This window comes from Gymnoscopelus microlampas (assembly GCF_963454915.1).
Source record: "Gymnoscopelus microlampas genome assembly, chromosome: 24".
Taxonomy (NCBI): Eukaryota; Metazoa; Chordata; class Actinopteri; order Myctophiformes; family Myctophidae; genus Gymnoscopelus; species Gymnoscopelus microlampas.
This window is the reverse complement of record NC_139961.1, coordinates 21,819,574-21,846,747: the sequence shown is the minus strand read 5'-3', so window position 1 is coordinate 21,846,747 and position 27,174 is coordinate 21,819,574. Positions and strand designations below refer to the sequence as shown.

Sequence of the window (27,174 nt, the reverse complement as noted above, 5' to 3'; positions counted from 1 at the left end):
TCTGTGTCGTCATTGCTGTTGTATCCTACTAACTCACCTGCCAGTGAGGAGCCCCCACCGGGAGGACGTAGGGCCTTCGTCCTACTCCTCCCGCCCAACACTCCCTGCAGACAGGTGCCTTACCAGCCCGTAGGAATACGTGCAATGACCAATATCACGCTCCCCGCCTGGCTTCCCTCCGCCCGAACAGGGACCAATTGTGTTCACATAGACGCCGGACAAAGACGCCATGCACCACATTGGATTCGAACCCACAACCTCCGTGGTGGTGGGCAGGGACTTTACCACTTTGCCACCCGAGCGCCCAGTAAAATCCCAGTAATGTACATGTAATACAAAACATAACCTCTGTACACTCTCAAGAGTTACAAACAGATAAATTAAGACTGAGGATTTTCCTGTGTTCAGTCTGTTCACTCCAAGTGTGTTGGCTAACAACGCATGCAACAATTAGTCATGCATGCAACGGCCGCAAATAAACCAGCAAGGAAAAAGAAGGGTGCAGCCAAAATGATCTACAGCCCAACCCAAGCATGAGGACAAGCAGGTTATTACCAAAATATTAAAATGGTGTAGGACATTGTACCCACATGGCAGCAATTAACTTTGTTGTCCACAGGGCCTAGTAAACCCACAAATGTGTATCGGCATCTAATAGTCTTCGAGAGTCTTAGAATAGAATCTCTTATTAATGATGGATGATCATGAGCCAAAATGGCTTCTACAGAAAAAAAAAATCGACCACCATTTAGCTGGAGGTAATCTAAAGCCCTGGCTACTTGCCTTGTAAACAAAATAATGATCAAAGAGAAAAAACAGATTAACTCATAAGGCTTCGCGCATCCCTCCCACAAGGGTGATGATGAGCGATGAACTGATCTGAATTATAAAATGAATCTTTTTCATTTTTGAGTCAAAACTGAGTATGAGAACAGGACCTGCAAAATGATAGATAAGTAACTTGACAGAGATGCATTTGTCAGGCAACTAGTTGCCTTTTTAGGGGAAAATCAAAACACCTGTGGCACCTCAAATTAATTCCCAAAAAGCAAGAATTAGGCCTACTACACCACTATGAAGATATGAATTCAACGTGTTGCTTCATCATTCGGTCGCATGAGGGTGATGATAAATGCAGGTGACAATATCAATCTGACAACAGTGGAGAAAATCTCGCAGGGTGACATGCAATGTGGGGCAACCTGCCAGGCAGCAAGATGCGATTTACCCAGAGGGCTGACACCTCCGTCTTACCTGTCAGACCCGATCGACTGTATTCATCAATGATGTCAGATTTTTAGTTTCGCACGCTGCCAAAAAAAGCCTCTTCGCTCACTACAAACAGTGATTGAGAGCGAGACCTCTAGTCCGGTAATTACAGGAGGCCTGTGTGCGTTTTGGGGATTAGAGAAGTTCTGCCACAAACAAGATACAGCCATTTCCACAGCTACATTCATTCATGCTTAGCTCATCTGATCACAAGATGGAAAAGGAAGTGTTTCATAGACATGAGCCAGGCTACACAGTCAAATCAGTCAGTGCTAATTCATTCATCCATTTGTAACTCTCAGAGTATACAAATGTAACCAAATAGACCCTCTCACAGTTAATGACACACAAGCCTATACAGACACTCATTCAACACTATAACACTTTAGATAAGATTCCCTCCATAGCAGATGGTACTTTTTTCCACCCACCACCAGAGAGCCAAGTTGCAACCGCAGACACTGCTAGATTACCTGAAGCACAAGGCAATAATAAAAGTGATAAATAACCTCGGCTATAAAGCCATGCCATTTGCAGTAATTACGTGCATATTTCAAATATCTGCCAGAGCAGCAAGATTAGTTTGCAGTATCTGCAATGCATAGGAATTCATCACACCTATACCAACCACCCCTCATGCAATACATCACGAACTGTCATGGCTCTTAAAATATATATATATTTTATTAGCTTTCTCTCAATCAAAGCACATAAAAGATATAATGTGTTTGTTTTTGCAACATGCCCGGGTAAATGCATGATCGATACGTTGCTGCAGATGCACTGATTGATTCGTATTGATTTTGACGGGGCCGTCAACCCAGCTGACTGACTGGTTCAGAATGATCCGTGGGTGATGCCGATGCTACAATGGAATTGGTGACCCATCGAAATGTGTTGAGCCGAGGAGGCACTTGTTTTGCGATATTAGCTGAAGGCGCGTCGTCAGGATTATAATAACTCTTATCAAGATTATGTTTTAAAATATGCATCCAGTGGTGGAAAAGTACTCAAATGTTTTACTTGAGTTAAAAGTGTCAATACTGCATTGTAGAAATACTCTGTTGCAAGTAAAAGTCTGGAATTCAAAATGTACGTGAGTAAAAGTACAAAAGTATTGGTTATCAAGATGTACTTAAAGTACCAAAAGTAGAAAGTACTCATCATACAGAATGTCCCGTTTCACAAGTTTTCAAATGTATACAAATCTTGTAGATCAGCTATTTTCAAATGGCTCAAATGTATATGGGGTTTGTAATAATAATCAAAACCTACAAAGTAACGTTAAAGTTTTCAAATAATTGTAGTGGAGTAGAAGTAAAAGTACTGAAAATTGGAAATACTCCAGTAAAGTATTTTTTTTTATCTAAGTACAGTACTTGAGTAAATGTACTTACTTACTTTACACCACTGTATACAGCTCAGGTTTAAATTATATATATATATAATTCTAAACATCAATGCTGCAGAAAAGGTTCTACACTTCACTTCAAAAAACATTTTGTACCGTTGCAAAACAGTGACCACTGGAGGCACAGAATTTGACGGGTCACCAATGTCTGTGTAACACGGAAGCTACATTACGAGCTAGTAGTAGCCAGCTGGCTAACACGATAGAATCACTACAGATGTGTGCGTCGTTTATCGAACACGTGGAACACTAGCCTACATTAACGACCATTAAATAAAAACTGTAGTTTGTAATTAAGTGCGACTGTCTTGTTGTTTAATGATGACTGAACAGCTTCTAGTTACGAGAGAAACAGCCTGCACCCGAGGGGAAAGATGACAAGGACACGATGGTGACGTCACGAATACTTTTTAGTTCTAATATGACTAAAAGTAGATTTAAAATAAAGCTAAAAACATGACATTGAGACGGTTCATTAGGTAACAACTTCACATATTTTATATACATACATATTTATATATATATATATATATTTATATTCACAAGCCTTTAAATCCCCCTGATGAACTTGCACTTTTATGATAAGGGTTTGCCTTGCTGCTCTATATATTTTTCTACTTTCTGACTTCCATATCTGTGTTTTGTTTTATCACTGACTGTTTTATATTGCTGTTTTTTTTCACCCTTCTTGTGAACCACTTTGGTACCATGCGAGTTGTTTTTAAATATGCTATATAAATACATTTGATTTGATCCTTTTGAAAGCTTTGAGCTACAATTACATATGTTTTAATTATTAACTGGGGGATACATTATTACAATGTTTTACAATTACGTAACAAATGAATTAACTAATCAACTTGTATTCTGAACCGTCATGTCCATACCAAAATTATAACGGTTTGAAGTCAAATCCATCAAACCAAGCAAAAAAAAAAAAGAAGCTGTAACAAACTGTCAATAGAAGTGTATTTTAAAATGTCGAGAGATGACCACTAACTAGATTTTTTTTATTATACATAAATATTGTGTTATTGTAATAATAAAAATGTATTATTGTGTATTAAAATACATATATAATAAACATTTCAAGAGATGAACACTAACTTTGTATGATATTTAATTATTTATATATAAATAATGTGTATTATAATTTATTAATACAAATAAATATTTCAAGCAAAAAAAATACTAAAGCTGTAACAAACTGTCAATAGAAGTGTATTTAAAAATGTCGAGATGACCACTACCTTTGTATGCTTTTTTAAAAAATATATCAATAATATGTATTCAATTATTAATAATACAAATGATTAAAAAAATCAAGAAAAAACAAACCAACGACACATATATACGAACAGGGTGACGTCAGTGACGCATCCTTGGCGTGCTGGCCGCAGCCTGCACCACATCGGCAGCTCGTTAGTTAGCCACAGATAGCTTAGCACCATTAGCATCGGTTCAGTTCGCCCACTGTGGGCGAACTGAACTGATGCTACCGATGCTAAGCTATCCCACTCTCTCTTAGCCCAGGCTGTGTTTTATCAAACATGTCCGCCATTAGACGACACGTACCTGAACATAGTTGCTCTCGCAGTACTCCGCGACTCTCTCCAAGTTGGTAAAACTGTCTAGTAACGCGCTGCGTCCCGCGGGGATCTCCTCTTCCAGAAGCATTTGTAACTCCGCCATTTTCACATCTTTAGCTGTGTGTACTAGAGTATGTGTGTGTATTAGTGCGTGTATGTGTGTGTGGGGGTGCTTGTGTTGGCTCACTAGTGCCACACACAGGACATAGTGCGCTACTACAGGGCTCTCCCATCCAATTAAATCATTATTAAATACAAGTATATAAATAATAAATAATGTGGCAGCTACTGCAATGGTCTAAGGCGGCATATTTGAACTGGGTGGACCCCCCAAAATAGTCATATTTGAACTAGGGACCCTCCCCACCCTGACAAGCACTTGCAATTGTAGGCATTACATTTAGTTTGACTCTGTTCCTCAGCTGTTTTCACAATGCCTCTTTCTTATATTATTTGACAATTTGGCCAATGTTTTAGGCCAAATTGTTTTTTTTACAGAATGTTTTTTTTTTAAGTATTATTTTTAGGTATTAAAAAGATCTTAAAAGTCCATATATTGTCACGTTACTGTCATCTGGGGACTCACAGGTTGAGAACCACTACTGGTCTAAGGAGCCTTTTAGTGCAGCACAAACCAGGGACTCCATCATTGCATCTTGAAATGGAAGAGTCTCTAAAACTAATTAACGCTTTCTATTACACCCAAACAATACAATTATTTGCAATTTACAATGAAGGCATTTAGCAAATACTCTTATCCAGAGCGACTTACAATAAGCACATACATGATTGTAGGGAGAGGGAAAAAAAGAAAAGTAGAATGGAACAGCAGAAATCTAGGTGCATGATATGAATCTTGATTCAAATGAAACTCGCATTCAAATTGACTAAAACAAATAGTAGAAAAGTTATTTTTTTTTTAATAAAAAGGGATGGCATGTATAAATCCTGAGTCTGGTATATCAGGTTAATTTGTATAAATCTTTTTTAATTACAAAATAGGTGTCATCTGGAATGTGGGTGCTAAGAGAGGTCCAGGTTAAACTGTTGTTACAAAGCGAAAAAGCTTAAAAACACCACGTTTCCCCCATCAAAAAGGTGTAAACTATAAACAAATTCAAATTGACCCCTGGTGGGCCGGTGAAATAATGTGGTTTAAGGCTTATTGGCTGAACAAAGCAACATGGCTTGACACACACACACACACACACACACACACACACACACACACACACACAAATATTATAAGACACAATAACACGTGCTAACAGAATCCACAAGCAAAAACCAACAAGTGAACATTGAATTCAGCCTTACTCAAAAAAGTGCTATCCAAAATTAAATGTCTTCCTATGTTAAAATGATAGTTAACACTGAATGCTGTAAATCATATTCCTTTCATGACAGAACTACAGTCCTTGCTTGACAGAATAATAAAGCATCTACATTAATCAGAGACACTGACCGAAGAACTCATGTAATGTTTTTCCTGTCTCAGTGAGGACATATTGCTTTTTGTGATCGTTTTCGGAGGTTCCGCTTCCCCTTGTTAGGAAGTTGGAGGGTAAATTCTATCTTCTTTCACTGACGGTGACCCAGGTGTCGTCTTTAGGGGTGGAAACCAGTTCGGATTTCACCTCCACAACTTGACCCTTCAACCGGTGGAGTTTCAGCCGCCGTACCAATGTGCTGAGCAGGACAGCAGCGACAGTGTAGGCGAACCTGACAAAGACGTCAACACAGTCATGTAGGATGGGACACGCAAGTATCAATAATCACTACTATAACCTCCAAAACACGAGAAGAGGTCATTATGTATGGATGCATGCCATTGTGAACATTTTCAAAATGTAAAAAACAAATAGGGAAAATAAACCTACAAGTTCTTGTGGATCGGCTATTTTCGCTGTACAACACCACCATGTGACAAAGTATAAAATAGGGCTTAGTGTAAGTGGCAAAGTTATTATAGTGCCGTTCAGAATGTCTAGAAGACTACATCAAAATGCAACGTGGAGAAAAGCTTTCCAAACAGAAGATTAGCAAACCAAAGCATAAAACCTAATCACAGGTTGTGTGTATTTTGGTAAACTTTTTAAGACATTTTTAATGCCGCCTAGAATTTAATTAAAGACTTAGAATTCAAGCCAGAAATTGTTAATACTGCATTTACACCTGCAGCTGTTAGTTTGCTGGCTTGGCTATCTTACAGAGAAAGCAGTTTCATCTTGTCAGAATTGCAACTACTGTACTGTAGAACGGTTTAGAGTGTCTTCAACATAGAAGTTCCTGCGGTCACAACCTGAAAAGGATCCTTGTTCATTCATTTTTAAGTTTATCATTTGGCAAAACCCAGTCACAATATATATATAAAGAATGTGACGTCACACCATTGAAAGTAATAGCTCAAAACCTCTCACGATCTTATTGAACTCAACGGACTGGGGTCGGGGGCGAGGCGATCGCTCGTTCTAAATTGTCAGATTGGGAATACATCGCCTCAAAAATATGTATTATTTTAGACCTTTCCAAAAATTGTTTATAACTCAGCAGTAAACCGGTGGATTCTCTACTGCAGGTAGGGAATGAGTCCTTACCCCAAGTGAAGGAATTCAAGTATCTCGGGGAGGAAGGAGCATGACATCAGCAGGAGAATCAAAGCAGAGGGGAGGAGGTACAATATTGTATTTGGTGTGCCGCACCATTATGATGAAAAGAGAACTTAGCCAGAAGGCAAAGCTCTGCATCTACCAGTCAACCTACTCTCACCCATGGTCATGAAATGTGGCTCATGACCCAAAGAACAAGATAAAGGCGTCCGAAATGGGATCTCCCAGGAGTGTGGCTGGGCATCTCCCTTAGGGATAAGGTGAGAAGCTCAGTCATCCGCGAGAGACTTGGGAGTAGAGCAGCTGCTCCTTCGCATAGAAAAGAGGCCAGTTGAGGTGGTTCTGACATCTAGTAAGGAGGATGCCCCCTGGAGGTCTCCCCAGGGAGGTTTTCCAGGCACAGGCCAGCTGGGCAGAGCCCATAGGGCAGAGCAAGGGCCAGGTGGGGGATTATATCTCCACACTGGCCTGGGAAAGCCTTGGGATCCCCCAGTCAGAGCTGGATATTTGTGGCCAGGGAAAGGGAACTAACTCCACAACCAAATTCGAATAAGCGGATGAAGATGAAAAAAGATATTTCATACCCTTTGAGGACCTTTTTTAATAAAATATTAATTTAAGACAAAGACTTTTTCAGGACAAGGTAATTAGGTTACTTATTAAGGTGGCAGACTGGACAGGACAGATTTTATATATACTCTGTCACAGGACCCTTTTGAGCTTGTAGATCACCTATTTTCGGTGAAAAGATTTGGTATAGAGGGTGGGCGAAAGGAGCAGACCTAGTGTAGAGCCCTGGGGGACCCCAATCAACTGAGCATATGCGGTTTAAGTGGTTAAGACACACCGAGTTGAGCAGTAAAAACAACGTGAATATGTAACATGTTATTCTACTGCTCTGTGGAAATGTTGCGGCGGCCTACTCTGACATTCTGGTGGCCTGCTGCAAATAAATCTTTGTTTAAGAAACCCTGCCATGATTTGCTACCCATAACGTTTCTCTTTCAAGTCCCCCAGAGGCGGTGCATTGGCTCCCCATCTAGGGAGCTGGCCTGGATCGAGTCCCACCAGGCACCGTGCCTCCCCTCTGCAGTTCACCCACTCTTTTTCCTCTCGACTTTCTAACCAGCTGCCTCAATAAATAAACAGAAGGACTCAGACCACCCAGTTACATTTAGGAAAACAACCCCGGGTTCTCTAAATGTTATGTGAGAACGCCGTTTGTACCTCAGCTCTGGGCATGCCTGGTTTCCAGAGAAACCCAGCAGGGAGAAGCTCTTGCTGGCCGACTCCTCCTCAAATCGATCTGGATCAAATCTGCGAGTGCAGAGCAGGAGTGTCACAATGCTAGCAATCCATAAATCATAACACAATGTTAATGTGTGGGGAGGGGACTTTTTTAGACACAAATTAGAATATGTTTAAAACAACAGTGAGAAATGATTCAATCATAGGAAGGAGGCACTAGGCTCTCCCAATAGAAACATGAACTTTAATTTAATCAAGTTTAAATCTTATGACGTTTCGGTTCTATATAACCTTCACTGGATCTGATGAAGTTCATATGGGGCAGAAATGTCATGTTTAAAATGTTCAAAATGAAAAAAACAATCTTTCTACATGGAGAGTGTATTGCCTCGTTCTCCTACACATCTACTTTAGTTTTATACGCAGCACCTCTTCTCAGGTTGTCTGAGCAGGAAAACCTACAAAAACCAAGCAATTAATCAAGAAATAAATTGTCAAAAGTAATTTATGCCAACCTGTATGGGACACTCCAAGTGTCTGCATCCTGCAAGACAACTCCTAGTGCATAGATGACTAGAGTCTGAAATACCATAACAAAAAACAAGCAACACATTAGCATTCATATTATATTCATTATTCACTTAAGCCGTTTTTATTTCGTCATACAACGAACAGCGAAAATAGCCGATCTATTAGCTCACAACCTGTCGCAAGGCAAAGTGATGAGCCATTTTCTAAATGTTTTGCCCAAAATAGGGACGGCACGTGGTTAATCAAATTAGTATGTAATTTAATATGTGTGAGTCTTTACTTTGTGATAACCTGGTGTTGAGCAGACAGACAGACAGAGAAAACGGATACCTCTTTGGGGATGACATGCTGATCCACTTTCCCTTCCACTTCCTGAAGGCGGGCTGCGACGGGGGTCAGTTTGGCAGTCCTCACCGTCTCGTTCAGGACCTGCTGGCAGTATCTGGTCAAGGACAGAAACGCGATCAGAGCAGGGCGACTGAACTGATCAATATTTCCCTTTTAGCCCTGAATCGTAATGTCTGTCTCTTCCTAAACTGGGGGAAAACAGAGTTCATTTTCCAAGTATAATAATCCTTCCATCTCATATTTTAGTTTACACATTATTATTATCATTATTATTACACCACTTCCCCATGATGTGCTCCTGTAATCAAAGGATCATATTTTCTCTGCTTAATAGATTTGACCTTGTACTGCTTCATGTTGTCCATTTGTAGTGTGGGAGATACAGTATATGAACTTCCTCTAGGGACCAACCTGTTGTAAATCTCTCCAGATAACAGTGTCAGCTAAATGACTCAAACATAAAAGAGTGTATATCTTTATTTTGGGAGGAGTACAATCACTACGTTAGTATGCTATTTAATACCTAGAAAATGGGTTAATCTGTGAAAATCAGTAATGGTCAGCCATGATCTTAGAGGCTTTTAAAAAAATGTGTGCCTTGGGTTCTTCTTCGCTTTGCTTCTCTATAACCCTAGACTCCAAAGAGAAATTTAGTTTTCGTTTGTTTTAGTACTTTGGTGTTGTCTAGAACAAAAAACAACAACAAGAAAACAAAAATATGAACACACTCGACACCAATCGTCACTTTGTAAAAGAAAGTGAAAGTGGATGTCTGGGTTGTATAAATATTGAACCAATGAAAACTCTTAACAAGAGCTTGTAACTGAATAATAACTTCATGGGATGCAGTGGAACACAGGTTCTTTTTTCCCTATTTCCTGAAAAGTTACGATATTTAATGCTATTACAAATCACTTCATTCTGCTGATAACAGAAGATGGATGGACGTGGATGGATCTTCATCAGGTCAGGTTTGAACTGTGACTGATCTTACCGGAGCTGAGGGATCTTGTCCAGAGAAACGGGACCAGAACCCAGAACCTCCTCCAGCTCTTCATAGAGCTTGTCCTGAACCTCTTCAGAGGTGGACAGGAAGTGGACTGCCCAAACACACACTGCAGGACACAATTACAATTTAGGCCTTTAGCATACACTCTTATGCAGAGCTACTTAAGCAAGGTAATCACATAAATCTAATTCAGAGAGAGAGTGTAGTGTCTCAGTAAACTAGGATTACAGGTAAACCTAGCATCAGTCTAAGCAATATAATATCAAAATAGTTATATGTACAGTACATTGAAACAAGTAATTAATGAACCTAACATCTGTTTAAACAACACATCCATTTTAGCATCTCCCTCAAAACTCTACAATGAAACATTAACTAACCACTTGAACTCTAGCATCCTGATTCTGGGGCTAACATTCGGTAAAAATAGCAGATCTACGAGCTCAGAACACTGTGAGCTTGTAGATCTGCTATTTTAGAAAATGTCTACATTTTTTACCTTAATGACATGCTGAAAATAGGAACGGCACGTGGAAAGTGGTTCATTGTCGCAAATAATGTCACAATTGGGGCGACGCTGGCTTAGCGGTTAAGGCGCATACCACATATAGGTTCTAATGTGGGTTAGTCCTGAGCCCGATGACCTTTGCTGAAAATTAAGTCATGTTGTGAACATTAACAATGTAAGGAAAATGTACAGAACATGACCTACAGTAAACAGAAGTGACAGGATGGCGTAGCCGTAGATAATCTGTTCTAGAACGAGGAGTGCGCCAGCCTGGGAGTGTGCAGGGTTCAACATGAGATGAGCTTAGCTCACACGCACGCGCTCGTTCACCTTTTAGTGTTTTAAAGAGTTTCAATGAAAATGTGGCACTTTGGAAGTAATGAGGACATGGACTGGATACAGGACACTTGGATTACACTCTAAAAATTGTGTTACAGTTTATAAACAGATTTTTGATCAAGTTTTCTTGGACCCCTATTTTCTTCAATTCCAGTATTTTCTTTTTATTGGGATTCTTAATTCACCATGAAGGACTGCGCCAAAAATGTCAAGGCTTCAAGTGGTGAGTATAAATATACAGTAAGTAATTAGCCTTCGAAGCCAATGGTTCCTGAGCCATGTGGCCCATAGGTCAGGAGCCCATCTTCTGTTTCCGTAGTGTGAGGCAGCTTGATGTTCAAGTACACCCCCTGGATATGACGCTAGTGTGTCACATGATGTACAAGTACACCCCCTGGACATGACGCTAGATAGTATGTCACAGGGCCTTACCCCCTATCCAACCCTTTGAAGTTGAGCGCCAAGCAAGGAGGTATTGGGTCCCATTTTTATAGTCTTTGGTAAGATTGAACCCCCGACCTCCCAATCTCAGGGCGGACACACTCTCACCACAAGGCCACTGAGGTGGTTCATGAGGTGAGTAATTGGGGTTAAGTACTCATTTAAAAGCAGTTGTGTCAAACTTTACTTACAGTTGGCTGTGATGACGCATCCTGCCAGAGTGAACACCATGCCGTCCTCCATGATCTGAGAGAATTAATTATACAACACTAAACTGTCAAAATACTTATCATCTTATTTTCACTGTTGGCTTTCAACTTTCAACATATTTTTTTCAAGTATTTTGTTTTTGGAGTTGTCACATGTAAACGTCAAACCCACTTTCATACCATTGCATCAGGTCATGATTCGAACCAATGAAAAGCAATAACAAGAGCTTGACTAAATAATAACTGCATTGGATCCATTTCCTGAAAACAGTTTGGCATATACAAGGTTTCCAGCCGACAGTGACAATATGTTTTGTGTATTTGTGCATTTACTCGGGCCATTCCATGTCCCCTCGAAATTTGTGACTGACATTAAAGATGTATTTTAACAGCATGTCCCTTGTACAACCTTCATTGGAATAATGATCCATCCCGCGGAGGTGTTCGTAATGAAGCCAGTATTCACCTGTCTCTCTGTGAGGCTGGACTGAAGCAAGGCGTCTACAAACACGGTCTGGCTCTGCTGGGCTTTCCTCTCCCTGGTCACGGACAGCAGTACTGACTCCATCTCGGACAGGGCTGGACAACACAAGCGCTCACGTTAACCACACGAACCCTAGCAACCCTATTCTGGGCTGCACATTTGGTGAAAAATCGACAAGCTCGCAATTTGACATGTTGTGCAATTGTAAATTGGATATCTGCAGCAAAGAGATTTAGTGTAGAGCAATGGTTCTCAAACTTTTAAATGTCAAGGTCTCCCCTTAACTCTGACAGTATACAAATGGAACCAAATGGACCCGTTAGGGTCCATTTGGTTCCATTTGTATACTGTCAGAGTTACAGACTTGTAAGGGTCAATTTAGAACCCCCAAAAGGAAGCAGATGATGCCCAAAACATGGTTGCAATTGTCTCTCTCTGTTGAGAGAGAGAGAGAGAACAGACATTAAACGTACACATTGAATTGTAGCTTTAAGCCAGACTCCCAACCTCCTCTCACTCACCACTCTCATAATGTCCCTTCCTGCTGGAGCTCTTCTCCATGGAACCATCCAGGTAGCCTTTCCCAATCTCTGACCAGATCTTGTGAAATAGGAGCAACAAGGAACAACCCAGTTAAAAAAAAGAGCACTTGAACCCTAGCATCCCTATTCGGTGGGGTACATTCTACAAGCTCACAACGTGACGTGTTGTGAGCTTGTGGATCGGCTATTCTCGGTGAAGAGATTTGGTATAGAGGGGAAAAAAGAGACCAAAACCAACTTAGGTCAAGTTTACAAAGGGTGCATTCAGGAGCAGAGAATATTTCCGAACACATTCTAAGTATAGAGGGTTTAAGTGGTTAATTGTTCAAATAACGGAACTAAGTTCATTTTCTCACCGCATCATGGTTCTTGCGGAAGCGGATGACCTCTGCATCGTCTTTGAAGCGCTGACCCAGGGCCAGCTGGGTGACCGTCTTCATGGACAGTCCGAGCAGGTGGGCACACAGAGGAGTGTGCTGGCCCTGCGGGAACGACTGCCATTTCTCCACCAGCTCCTCCACCAGCTTAGAGAGAGGGAATGCACAAACAGCAATGATTATCTGATTGCTGAAAGTAGCCCGATTTATACTTCATCACACGACGCATTGTGGGCTTGTAGACTGGCTACTTTCGGCACGCTTTAAAGTACACATCAATATTTGTGCATGCAGTATAGATTTGTTTAAGTATATCTGTAGCGTTATGTTTTTCAATTCCTCAAAACTTTTCATTTCATTTTTCTTAATCAACAGGCACATGGTTGTTACACCCAGTTCCGTCCACTGTCTAAACCTCAGATCCAACACCCCTGGCTTAAAGGGGAAATCCACCCATTTTCAATATTTAACTATGTCATTAATATAGCATAAAGGAGTTGTGTGGAAATAAGAAAAAAGTTCCCCCCTTTCTGTGTTGCCTTGAACTGGAGGATTGATTGTGGGTTTAACATTGCAAATTACAACATGATGAGTCATCACGTTGTAATTTGCAATGTTAAACCCACAATCAATCCTCCAGTTCAAGGCAACACAGAAAGGGGGGAACTTTTTTCTTATTTCCACACAACTCCTTTATGCTATATTAATGACATAGTTAAATATTGAAAATGGGTGGATTTCCCCTTTAAATGCTCCATCATATGCAATCCATTTCAAAAGGCCAAGTTCTTTTCCCAGTTTCAACTGTTTTATAATGGAGTACCATACATTTAAAGTATAGCTTGTTATTGGGTCTAGATCTACTGCACTCTTATCCCTTGCCGGAACCTCCTTTTCTCCAATACATGCTGCTGTACATAGCTGTATAATCTGCACTGCACCAGTATGAGTGGGCGCATTTGTGCTGCATGGTAATATTCTCTTAAATTTGGGAGAGCCATCCCCCCTTTATCTTTGGGTAACTGTAATGTATCTTATTCTAGGCCATTTTCCTTCCCAAATAAATCTTGATATAAGTTTATCCCATTTCGTAAACTGAGTTAGTGGAACCGGCACAGGTAAACTGAAACAGATACAGAAGGTGCGGCAAGATGTTCATCTTCACCGCATCTATCTATCCTATCACTGAGTCCCATCGGATAAGTAGTCCTATCTGTAGCGTTATGTACATGTACGGTATGTTAGTGTCCATATCCTGCATGATTCACATTGTACGATGTGATGTTTCACTAAGAAAACATCATAACTAAACATTTCAATTATATAAGAAGAAGAAGTCCTGCACACAGCTTGCAAACTTCTGAAAAAGTATTGCAGTGTTCCACTCAGACATTCATCAGACAAAATATGATTTGATGTAGGCTTGACAAAGTCCAGCAAAATGTTTGGTGACTAAAGTTATACTCGCCACAGTTTTTAGTTTTTTTGGTACCAGCAAAATAATTTAAGAATCAAGGACACCTGTACATTGTCTGCACTTGCTAAATAAGATACAAAACTAAACTAGACAAGTGATGGATTATGGAACAATCTAACAATAGGACACTACAGGCATGTTCATGAGATTCAAGACGAATTATTTATCACATTTAGTTTAGTTCAACTTCGTGTACTTGTGTGTTGTACGAACCATCATGTTGATATTTTGTTGCAAAAAGAACCCACCCACCTAAGTGCACATTGCACATTGTGAGCTTCTAGATCTGCTGTTTTCTGAATCATATAGACATTTTTTAAACACAAATATTCTGTTCTGGGTGTCCTGGCACAAATCTATTCAGATGGGGGTCTGCGACCAAATACATATCAATTTGGGAGCCTTTGAAATGAACATGTTTGAGAACCACTATTGTAGAAGAGCTGGTCTTCTCCAATGTACGTGCCACCAGAATAACGCTCCAGCCCACCAACCTTGAGGACGATGTTGAAGTTGTTCTTTAGCGTGTTGTTGATGCCGTTCTCGTACACCTTCTTCCTCATCATTGCCTCGGTGGCCCCGCCCCCCATCCCCGCCTGGTAACCTAGCAACGACTTCAGCATCGTCTCAAAGGAGTCCGCTGGGAAGAACAAAGCAACAAGTAGAAACATTATATCCATTTCAATAGAGAACAAGGGCAAATTATGGTTTACAATTGGTTGTACTGAAGATAATAAGAGAAGGAGACTAACACGCAGTAAAGGTCACAAGTTAAGTTAATATGTTACATGAAATATGCTATATATAAGCTTGATACTGCATAAGTATCAAGTATAACTCATGGTACAAACTTGTGGGGTCCTTGAACCGTGGCGTTGAGACCTTAAAGTGCAATCACATTTTGGCAGAGGTTATGGTTGTTACTTTGCCATGATATAACTCCAAATATTGGAGCGATATCTTCTATAGCTACTCAGCTGATTAATTGATATTCCCAACAACAGTCTCCTGTCCTCAATGGCTTACATTGCATGGTGAAACGGCTCTCGAAGTCACTCTTTTCGAATATATAAACGAAAGCAAACAGAGCTGATTCTGCCAATATATACAGTAACATCACAAACGGCATTCGTATTTTTATTTGTATAAAAATGTTAACTTCCTGTTCAGTTTTACTATTTGAACAGCTCTACTGATCCAGTCCGGGTCTTCTTCCTAATGAATTAGTCAAATCAACAGGAAGATGATGATTTTGATATCTTATATATTGCCAGGATCTGCTTTGATTGCAATTCGTAAATGTGCTAAAAGAGTGACTTTGAGAGCCGTTTCATTAATTACACAACCCAAACATCTACCAAAGTCTCATTGTGCTTTAAGGCAGTTGTCGCATTATCCTTTCTCTCAACAAAAATGATTCACACTCACTGGTCCTGTTGGGGTTGATGTGCTGTCGTAGCTGTTCCACAGAGCCTAGACTGACCACCGGTCGACCTCCAAACCAGAACGACGCCACAGGTCCAAACTCCAGGTGCAGGCTTAGCAGGAACTCATGCAGACTTCCCCTGCTTATGATGTCCTGCAGGTTCCCATCCCTAACAGAGAGGAACAGTGTTCTAAACCACTGTACTGCTGTTCTGTTTAATCAGCATGGGCTCCAGAGTAGGGCCGCAGCAGTTAATCGAACTATTGGGGTTAATAATATAATACATTTAAAAAAACAAATAATTAAAAACTGAAAATGTTCTTTTTTTATAAAAACAAAATACAACAGCCCCATTATCAAATATAGCTCAATTTAGTAAATTATATAAAAAAATTGGTTGATTTGTTGATATATAAAGCATACAAATTCAAGATAATTTGATTAATCGTAAAAGTATTTGATAGTTGCAGCCCTATTGTAAACCAATGGTGTTCAATCATCATGGGCTCCAGAGCAGTGCCTGCATGTTTTCAATCCAACCAAACACTTCTTGATAACAGCAGCAGTGGTTCCCAAACTGGCCAGATGATTATCTTAATGTGCAACATTGTTTTCTCACTCAACAGTAAAGAACCAACATGCAGTATATGTGTATACAGCCAGGGTATCTGCATAAAGGGACCCTTACGGCATCAAAAGTAATCAACAAACTACGGTATACTATAAAAAAGTTGTCAAACATTGGCTAAATTGTCAGATATGACCTAAAAGAAAGGAGAAAATAGCAGATCTACAAGCTCACAATGCCTCGCAACCCCCAGTTCAAATATTATTATTTTGGGGGTGCCCCAATTCAAACATGATTGATTTAGTACCTGAAAAGTTTAGGAACTCTTGATTAAAAGCATGTGTTAACATTCCCACCCTGATAAGAAGACTGATCATGACTCATGAGGACAACAATAAAGTGAACTTACTTCTCATCTGTGGGGTTGAGACCTGGAATGCCAGAAGCACGCCTGGATGACTGGAGTGGTGAGCAGAGCACAATGGAAACATGTTCATTTCAAATAAGTGTATGCTCTGTAACCATGTATTTATATGTAAAACATAAATAAATAAAAATGTGAGCACAGATTAGGCTCTACTGCATAGAGGTTCAACTGATTTGTTTGTAGAAGAACTAATATTTTGTACATGCCTCCAGTGAAGTTTCTGTCACACACACACACACACACACACACACACACACACACAGTATATGGATAAGGTGGTCATTCTATCACATTTCGACAGGTGAGCATACCATGAAACATCTGTTTTGTTTTTCCAGGTGTTAAAAAGTTCCATTAAAAACAGTGTTAAGAAGACCAGTGGTGGAAAGTAACGAAGTACATTTACTCAAGTACTGTACTTATATTTCCAATTTTCTGTACTTTTACTTCTCCTCCACTACATCTCAGAGGCAAGTATTATGCTTTTGCTCCACTACAATTATTTGAAAACGTACTAGTTATTTGTATTAACCACTTCAGCCATATGAAAATAGCCGATCTACAAGCTCACAATGCGTCGCGATCGACGCATTGTGAGCTTGCAGATCTACTATTTTCAAAAGATTACATTTTATACATGAAACTTGAAACAGAACATTCTGCAAACATAATAAGTACTTTCTACTTTTGGTACTTTAAGTACATTTTGATGCCAATACCTTTGTACAATTTACTCAAGCACATTTTTAAATCCAGACTTTTACTTGCAACAGAGTATTTCTACATTGCAGTATTGATACTTCTACCTAAGTAAAAAGCGTGAGTACTTTTTTCCACCACTGAAGATAAGACACAACAGGTTTGTTGCTATCAGGCTAAACTAGTGTTCCATGAACTTACCGGATAAAGGTAGAGAACTGCACCGACCAGAATGACCACAAAGGTCACAGCGAAGATGACAAAGTCCAGCATGCTTTAAAAAGTACTGTTTTATTAACTGTTATGAATTGAACTTGTATTGAAGTTCACATGACCAGATGACACGGTCACCACGTCTACACGACCTGCAACACAGCCATCACTCTGTCTGAGTTCTACTACATGGACTAGGGAGCAGGAGTAGACCAACATAATTCATCTCAGAGAGAATGGATGAGGTTAAAGGAGTAGTTCACCCATCATGACTTATTTTCTATCAATAGGCTCTATGCACAGCAGCCATATTGGGAATGAATAGGGCCCCTTCCTTACTTCCTTAACAGGTGTTACCAATGATACTAATTAAGGCTCTGTTCCATTTAGTGTGGCATAGTGGTTGTCTTATTTTCAAGGACCCCCATAACTCTGAGTGTACAAATGGAACCAAATGGACCCGTAAGGTTCCATTTGTACACTCTCAGAGTTACACACCCACCATAAGGAGTGTATCTAGTGAGCCAAAATGCACGATATCAGCACCCTGACCAGAATGTTTCCAAAATAGCAGATCTACAAGCTCATAGTGCGGCACTCGAGCTTGTATATCTGCTATTTTTGAATAGCCAAATTGTAAAATATGGTTAAAGTGGTTCAAATGATTGTCAAGCTATATTAACTAATTTTGCTGGGGACCCCCTGGTACCCCTCCAAGGACCCCTGTGGGTACCCGGCTTTTAACTCTATGGACCCCACTTTGAGAACCAATGAATTACACACCCCATGAAGCCTTGGAGATTAATGGAGATTTTTCAATAATGTGATGACCGGTGGAGTCTCCGGTAGGAGAGTCTCCTTCTGAGTCTCCCATTGACCGATGACCCGGTCATCAAATTATTTAATTAGTAATTACATTTAACTATAGGCTACTTCAATTATAGTTAGAAAGTGACGTCTAGGATTCTCTCCCAGAACTGTTACCTCTGGGACCTGACTCCGTATAAGCTGTAAAAGATGGATGGATGGATATAATTCAAATAAGTTATAAAATAAATTACAAAAAAAAAATGTCAATGTTACCAATGAATATATTTCTCATGAACAATTATCTCATTTAGACAATTAAATTAAATCCAAAACATACAGTTAGAAATCCCTTGGACTAACCGAGAGAAAATGGAGACGCAAAGACAGACCCTACACAGTATCCTGACTCCAGTGTTCTTTCTGTTTAGCGTTGTGGGCAGTGGAGTATTTCTCTGTGAGATCACGAGCTAAAACTTAAACTAATGTTTTTAAAACTAGAGTGATGTGTGGTTTCTACAGGAGCATATAGCATCATTTTACAACCAGGATCCCAGTGGTAAGTCTACATTGGATTGTTACATTATAGCTGATAATGAAATCCTCTACGGAGGTCAGAAATGGAACGTTTACTTCGGGAATCTCACTGTTGAGCTCCATGGAAAATAAGAAAGACGCACACCACTGCAGTTGGATAAAATCTTATATTTCCAAAACTGAACGTTATATACAACAAATTTCATTAAAATACAAAAATAATGTACCGCAAAAACATGTACATTTCATGTTCACTGGTAAATAGTACAAAAGTATGTGCAATGTGAAATGTGGAATTGCTAGTAATCAACAGTCGTTTTTTTCTCAGGCAGTCACTTCGTTTTTGTCCTCTAATTCAGGTGGTTTAATCTCCATCGCCATGAGGTACCCTGAAAACATAACACAGAAAGAGAGGTGAATGGTACATTCGTTCTATTTGCAGAGTGTGTGTGTGTGTGTGTGTGTGTGTGTGTGTGTGTGTGTGTGTGTGTGTGTGTGTGTGTGTGCGTGTGCGTGTGCGTGTGTGTGTGTGTGTGTGCGCGCCAAATATGTCCAAGATTAGCTGACTGTAAAGATGTTTACAGCACCTTGTAATATGTGTGTCCTTGTATTGTATTGTATTGTATCTCTTATGTGGACATAAATAAATTATTAAATGTGTGTGTGTGTGCGCGTGCACTTGTAGTACAGTTTGAGAAATAGACACTTAAGGCCAATTGGCTTGGTATTCACAAGAGAAATGGTTGTTTTATGGTTAAATAAGACTTTTAGAGATAGGCTTACAATTACAATTAGTTGGGGTTAGGATTAGAAATGTAGAGGTTAGGTTTAGGGGCTAGGGTTGGGCTTATGTGATTAGGGTGAAAAGGGGCAAAAGAACTGTAAAAACGCCATTCATTAAATCTAATTCCCAAAATGTCCTCACAAGAATAGAAATACAAACGTGTGTGTGTGTGTGTGTGTGTGTGTGTGTGTGTGTGTGTGTGTGTGTGTGTGTGTGTGTGTGTGTGTGTGTGTGTGTGTGTGTGTGTGTGTGTGTGTGTGTGTGTGTGTGTGTGTGTGTCTCACCCTCGGTGTGGTCTATATCAGGCCGGGTGGCGATGAGGATCCAGGCGAGGCCGACCAGCAACGCCACCACCAGGTTGACCGTCAGCCAGGGGTGAAGGAAATGATGCTCCGAGCCTGAAGGCCTGAGACAGGGGAGAGGAGACAGTCAAAATGGCTTCAAAATCTGTTCTGAGATAACATCAGTTACATTCAATCACATTCAATTACATATACAAGGAATTTGCAGAACTGAACTGACCAGTTAAAGGCATTTATTTATCGGGACATACATTTGATTTGATCATTCGATTTGACTTGACTTACCACAGAGTTACATTGGGGCTTTGGTAGAGGTTGATACGGTCGCTGGTCATCTGCTGGCTGAGAGACAGGACCAGAGCCGAGGAATACACTGCAGGTTACAGTGTAGGCGGGTAGGCGGGCAGACAGACAGACAGACAGACAGGGGGAGACAGTAAGTGTAAGCTGTATGGAGACCAACAGAATGGTAAAAAAAATGGAGCAGCTGTTGTGAGAAAAAAAAACATATATTTTGCCAACATTACCCCCATTTTAGTGGTTATGCCAATTCCCTGATGTCCCTACACACTTGTGTAATGTTGTCACTTCTGACCCCTACTGGTTGGTCTTGGTCATAGGGATCGTTCCTATAGTTCCAACCAGCCCCAAGACCATATGGCAGGAGGCATATTGAAACCACATGCCTCCTATGATACTCATGGAATCGCCCGCTGCTTCTTTTCACCTGCCAGGAAGGAGCTTCAGAGGGAGGACGTACTGTAGCACATGGAGGAACACTATTCCTCATAGTTCAACACCCCTGCTGACATGCACCCGTGACCAACCATGAAGGAGTCACTCGTGCGGTGACAAAGATCGCCCTCCGCTTCTGGCTTCCCTCCCGCCACAAACACTGCCTTTTATTGGAACACCGGATGCACCGTGGCGTGGAGGTTGCGGGACTTTCCTGTTTGATCCTGTCACGTGTTTTTGTCCTGCAACATGGCTAGAATGTATGCGTGTTAAAATGTATGTGAATTAAAGACTCACAGAATGATGCAAGCGCCACAGGGTCCAGTGTGAGGAACTCACGCAGAGCTGAGGAGCCTTTAGCCAGGTCCATCCTGAACAGAGAACACAGTATTCTATTTTATTTTTTAACAATGTGTGTGACTACATGCACACACACATCTCTTTTCAAGCAATGGACTTATAATATATAATAATCCATTTTATCTAACAATTTAGTTTTGTCCCCACATCATTTTGTATATAAATCAGAATTTTCAGAGACAGTTAGGAATGCAAGATAATAATTTATCCTAAACTGTTAGTTTGGGATATTACCCTCTTCTACGGTGACATCATTAGGACATTGATGTCCAGTCACATTCCTAGGAGTACGCAGGGTTTTTCACCCCAACCAAACGCTACACTAACTGATGTCTAGCATTTATTATTCTATAGTTAGTTTTTGTAAATAAAATGATTGACTATTTCTATGTTTGTATTATTATAATTAGCAGCCTATAATAAGATGTAAAAGTGGTGGTTAATATTTTCACAGTCTGGTGATGGTAGATCCCATGCCTGAAAATGTTGCCCACCCTTGTATAGAAAAATCTAAACCGATATTATTAATCGGCCCAATCCTACAGATATACTGAATGCTGAAGTGACAAGACAAAATCGCTCTATTGATGGAAGATGATTCTTCTCAACACTTTTGTTATTAAATTGATTTAAAATAAGCACACACACACACATATATACACACAACTCCCTCATACTATGGTGTCGTGCACCGGAAATGGCCAATCTACAAGCTCACAACGCATCGCGATGTGACACTTTGTGAGCTTGCAGGTCGGCTAGTTTCAGCGTGCGTAGGAGAGCGTACTGTACCTGTCGAAGGCAGCCACAGTGCTAATTGCCAGCAGCATGTAGAGCAAAGACTGCGACGGATACGCCAGGCTATGGTACTGTTCTAACAGGTTGGAGAGAGCGGTAAGCTCAGAACCAGCCAAGACGTAGACTACTATAGTGTTCCACACTGCGTAGCCAGCCAGGAACCCATGACAAAACACCCCTAGATCCCTGGAGAAGAGAGGAGAGGAGTGATTTTCATTCCGTCTGTGTACAGATTCCCCCATTCTTGTCTGAACAGTGACACACTCAGATAATGATGGAGAGAAAACTGGAGCAAAACAAAATGTGTGCGCGCAAACACACACACACACACACACACACACACACACACCTGAACCCTCTGTGTACTCGGAGTGCCACGTCTCTGGTGTTATAGAGAGACTGGGGCTGGAATTCCATGAAGTTGTCTGACTGGTCACTGGTTTTCCCCCTGTCATAACGCTCTGAAGCCTGAAAACGCTCTGCAGATGAACGCACACACAAAATAAAATATAGCAGTCGGTGATTTTATCAATCAAGTCTACATTCATCAGTACAGTACAGTGTGATGTTATTCCACCTTGAAAAGTAGCTCAAATTGAACGTAAGGTCTGTCTGCATTACAAGTACTTGAAGGCTCCTCAGTAAAATAACATCAGTATTATGACATCAGTGATCTCCATATTCGGGCATACACTGAGGACAGTCACACAAACATTCCTAGATAGAAGACAGATTTCATGACATCACTCACTTGTCCGCTCTACGAACACCTTCCCCACCGGCTTGCTCTGGCCCTGGGGGGCCGAGAACAGGGAATGCTGGGGGATTGAGGACGGGTCATCCGTGATGATTTCATCCGCTTCTACGTCGAGATCGGCGGGCAGCTGCGACTCTGTGACTTTTGACTTCCTGGTTTGGAAGACGTAAAGAGACACTCTCAGATGCTTTTATTGATCCCTTTCTGTCTTTAGCTTGAACATTTTGATTGTTTGTGTGTGTGTGTGTGTGTGTGTGTGTGTGTGTGTGTGTGTCAACACTAATAAAGCAACCCCATTCCAATGTATTAGTCATATTTTGTGATATTTTATTTAAAGAAAAGGTAATTTGAACTACACAGCCATTCAATGTTACCTTGTTAACTTAAATCAGCCAGAAAATGTCTTTATGTTCAGAGTAAAACATTTTTAAGTCAAAAAGTTAACATTTGGGGGTTTTGACTGGTTTGATGATTACATGATGTCTCTGCTTTTGTAATTTGTAGAAAACATGGATGCTCAGTGTAGAGGATAGTTATAGCTTTGATGATGCTCTGCTGTCTGCATGATGAACACCCACTTCTTCTTCTTAGTTTTTTTGACAATTTCGTCCCCATCTGTGTTCTGCTCCGGCCCGTCTTCGTTCACCAGGTCCGCCTGGTCGTCTTCCAAATCTGCAAAAACAAACCAAACATAAATTCATAAAGCATTAGAGAGGGATATGACAGACAGACAGACAGACAGACAGACACTGTAGAATATAGATAGATGGATAGACAGATAGATATGATTTAAACCTATGGTTTGAACTTTCTTCTTCCTTTTCCTTCTCTGGTGTCCTTCATTCACAGGGTCAGAGGTCAGCGTCTCCTTGAACTCAGACGTCCTGGAATTGTCCAGGCCTCCCATCTCCAACCCAGGCTCTACACACAAACAAGTAGAGGTGTGTACTAGGACACTTAACGGGTCATACCGGTGGTCTGGCTTGTTTATTCCATTGACAACGAATCCTGGTATACTTGACATTACTATTGACGACCATTTTCCAAAGTGTACCGTGTATACATTTTAGAGGAAGCTACTGGATTCCGTTCATTTCAGTACTATGTGAAAATCTACTTGCAGAGACCAGAAACAATATGAAAATCTTTTAGAGCACATGTTGGTCTGAAAAGTCTCTACAAAAATAACCCCAGGAGAAAAAAGATGTATGCATGTTTAAGATCTATGCAATTATATTTGGCTAGAATTATTCTGGTAGATTTGGCAACATTTTAATCACTTTGGACAAAATGTAAGTAATAATATAACAATAATGCCATTAATGGAAAAGTTATTTATCACTGCACTTTTATATATTATACAGTGTACATGTTTATTCCATTACTGATTTATTTTTTATTTCTGTGGTTTTATGTAAAGCACTTTGTAACCTTGTTTTGATAAATTCTTGTCTTAGTGGTTGTGAGAGAGAGACCTACCTTCTAAACTACCACGTCCATTGGTCTGCGTCTCCCTTCTGACTTTCTTCTTCCTGGTTTTGATTACTGGAGCATCTTCTGCTCAACATATTCAAAGTAAAACAAGTATGAATGAAACCACATGCTTCAAAACAAATGAAATGGATACATTTAATGTATTTCATAGGATACTAACTTACCAACAGTTTCTTGACTTCAAATGTCCACGTATCATGTAACAAAAATAAGCAGAAGACGTAGCATTAGACAATCTGGAAAGTGTACCAATAACACCATTCAGGGGTAACGATTCCTTACATGACCAGCACATGTGAGCTAGAAAATAGCTTAAATAGCCAATTTAAAAGGTCACGATACCACACGTTTCGTGTTGTGAGCTGCATCGCTATCTGTCGTACGACAAAGTATGTACGGCTGAAATGGTTAAGTTGTAGTTGATTGGCTAAATTAATTACCCAGACAGTGGTTCATCAATTCTAAAGTTGAACCAGCCATGATGACAATTCGTAACCTGAAGTGACAAAGTGCCTGTATGACATATGAATATTAGCAGCTATAGTCTAAGAGTAAAACAAAAACGCATAGTTGGTGATTAATTTCCCACTTACTATGGCATGGCAGGAAGTGCCCGCTGTCCTTGCTGAGGAGAGAGAGATAGAAAGAGAGATCATGAGATAAGAGAGAGAGTGCGCTCGCATGGTCCACCACCATGCACCTTTAAATGGTTAAAGATAAACTGAGAGCCACAACAACAAACAAACAAGCAAACAAACAGTATCAAAAAGTATCAATTAAAAGCAATTCCAACATTTTTCTAAAGTATTTCATGAATAAAATAAAAAAATCTAATAATTTCCATAAATAAAATTAAATAAAAAAAACGTTTAAGTAGTGAAAATAGCAGATCCACAGGCTGGCAACGTGGCGCGAAGCTATTTTCACTAGCTTTGGTCGCTGGCAAATGTCTAATTTCTCTTTTGGGTCTCGAGCTAAAACGTTTGGGAACCACTGCTCTACAACACACACCTATAGAAATGTCTCATGATCATAAAACAACCTGACAACCTCGACCCAGTCAGGTGACATGATATGAACATCTCAGATGCCGTGATAATCCCCCATGCTAAATCTGTGGCTATATTACATCTGACAAGGATTGAGGATTAGGCCTATCTATGGCACGCATACTGTAGGTGACTGAGACCTTGTGTTAATTCATCCATTTATAACTCTCAGAGTGTACAAAATGTAACAATCTTGTACACTTTCACAGTTGAATTAACACTCAGGGTTTTTCTGTGTGTACTTAAGATCAGACATTTATCCCAGTTTAAATATTTAAATCAACAATGCTGACTGTATATGTTTTGAGGGCCCACCGACCTAGGAAAGCAATTTAATCAAGTCAATTGATTATATACACACTGCAAATTAAAACTCAACCAAGAAGGAACCCCTGCTTGCCTTGTCCAGGGGAGATATTATGAGGCGCATGAGCTTCAGGCATTATGACTTGTCCCAACACCAGGGTCTCATGTCTCAATGGAAAAGTAGGGAGACCGCATCACACGTGACAAAGTATCTACATGTGTAAATATGTAGATCATTTGTTAATTTGTTTTGTATTGATCTCTCTTCGCCCTTGCCCCCTCTTCTTCTTCCCTTTCTCTCTTATGGAAATAACAAAAACAATGGAGCTTGCTAAAATAACTGATTTCACCCATTGTTTTACACCAGTAAAATTAAGTTGATTCTGATTCTGACCTGGAACCACTGCACATGCAGGCTACTACTCTACAAAACTGTAAAGCTTTAAAACCAGTGGTGTAAAGTAACCAAGTACATTTACTTAAGTACGGTACTTAAGTACAATTGTGAGGTGTTTTTTACTTTACTAGAGTTATTTCCAGTTTTCAGTATTTTTACTTCTACTCCAATACATCTCAGGCAAATACTGTACTTTTACTCCACCACAATTATTTGAAAACTTGAGTTACTAGTTACTTTGAAGATTTTGATTATTATTACTACAAAACATACATTAACCACTTCAGCCCTGTATACATTTCGGTCATTTGAAAATAGCCGATCTACAAGCTCACAATGTACTGCAATACAATGCATTGAGAGCTTGTAGATCTGCTATTTTCAAAAGATCTGTTACACATTTTAAAACTTGTGAAATGGGACAGTCTGCACAATGAGTCCTTTCTTACTTTAGGTGCTTTAAATGCACTTTTAGTAAATTCTGAATACCAGACTTTTACTTGCAACAGAGTAGCTCTACTTTGCAGTATTGATACTTTTACTCAAGGAAAAAATGTGAATACTTTCTTCCACCACTGTTTAAAACACTGCAGTCATAGATATTTACCTGTGGGAGAGGTGGCAGCTCCCTCCGCCGTGCAACGTTACTCTGTGCAAGTTGAAAACAAAATAAGCAATATATTAGCCTTAGATCAAGACTATCGTAGATGAAAATGTCTAAATCGATTAAATCTACGATTGATCTTGATTTATTTTATTTTTATTTATTTTTTATCTTGAACAATGTTACAGCTGCAGTAAAGATGTTTACAGCCAACATTAGCCTTAGAATGGCTGTGATCTTACATACATTTCATGTAATCCAAATACATATTTGGATTACATGAAATGTATCGATCACAGCCATTCTGGTGCAGTGAAAACTAAATGTGTGTAAGTTTGGTAAATAAAAAACAAAGAACAAATACGTTACCCTTGTGTCTGAATCCATATTCTAAAAGCTTCTAAAATGAAGAACGTCTGACAGACAGGACAGCAGAACGCTGTGACTTGTTAATAAATGAGTTTTATGAGTTTTAATAATGGATCATATCTCTCTAGTAAGTGCATGCTGCTGGTAGCCA

General features: G+C 40.0%; 3 protein-coding genes across 6 annotated transcripts in view; all 3 read right to left on the bottom strand.

Moving 5' to 3' along the window:
- The window catches only part of abi2b (abl-interactor 2b), a 30,659-nt gene extending 26,243 nt beyond the window's left edge, over positions 1-4,416 (bottom strand). For all 3 annotated transcript variants that reach the window (XM_084050838.1, XM_084050839.1, XM_084050840.1), the window contains exon 1: positions 4,256-4,416. In XM_084050838.1, the coding sequence (XP_083906964.1) occupies positions 4,256-4,372 (117 nt within the window). In that variant the 5' untranslated portion in view covers positions 4,373-4,416. The remainder of the gene's footprint in view (positions 1-4,255) is intronic.
- Positions 4,417-5,011: 595 nt separating this feature from the next.
- On the bottom strand, positions 5,012-17,883 carry cyp20a1 (cytochrome P450, family 20, subfamily A, polypeptide 1). 2 transcript variants are annotated; one of them, XR_014600316.1, is made up of 14 exons: positions 17,713-17,883; positions 16,795-16,844; positions 15,820-15,986; positions 14,886-15,031; positions 12,894-13,061; positions 12,517-12,595; positions 11,978-12,090; positions 11,494-11,548; positions 10,000-10,120; positions 8,988-9,099; positions 8,642-8,706; positions 8,106-8,195; positions 5,487-5,991; positions 5,012-5,456 (listed from the first exon to the last, which is right to left on the bottom strand). XR_014600316.1 is itself a non-coding variant. In XM_084051154.1 (13 exons), exons 1-13 carry the CDS (start codon positions 17,782-17,784, stop codon positions 5,841-5,843), a joined length of 1,389 nt encoding a protein of 462 aa, XP_083907280.1. In that variant the 5' UTR covers positions 17,785-17,883; the 3' UTR covers positions 5,012-5,840. The 2 variants fall into 2 exon arrangements, 1 of the variants encoding a protein (XP_083907280.1); XM_084051154.1 differs by having other exon boundaries at positions 5,012-5,991.
- Positions 17,884-19,322: 1,439 nt separating this feature from the next.
- tmem237b (transmembrane protein 237b) lies at positions 19,323-27,174 on the bottom strand. Its single transcript, XM_084050922.1, has 14 exons — positions 27,024-27,174; positions 26,658-26,699; positions 24,892-24,923; positions 24,463-24,476; positions 24,284-24,361; positions 23,600-23,725; positions 23,383-23,476; positions 22,799-22,956; positions 22,397-22,526; positions 22,042-22,233; positions 21,187-21,260; positions 20,440-20,527; positions 20,137-20,258; positions 19,323-19,457 (listed from the first exon to the last, which is right to left on the bottom strand). Exons 1-14 carry the CDS (start codon positions 27,039-27,041, stop codon positions 19,393-19,395), a joined length of 1,233 nt encoding a protein of 410 aa, XP_083907048.1. The 5' UTR covers positions 27,042-27,174; the 3' UTR covers positions 19,323-19,392.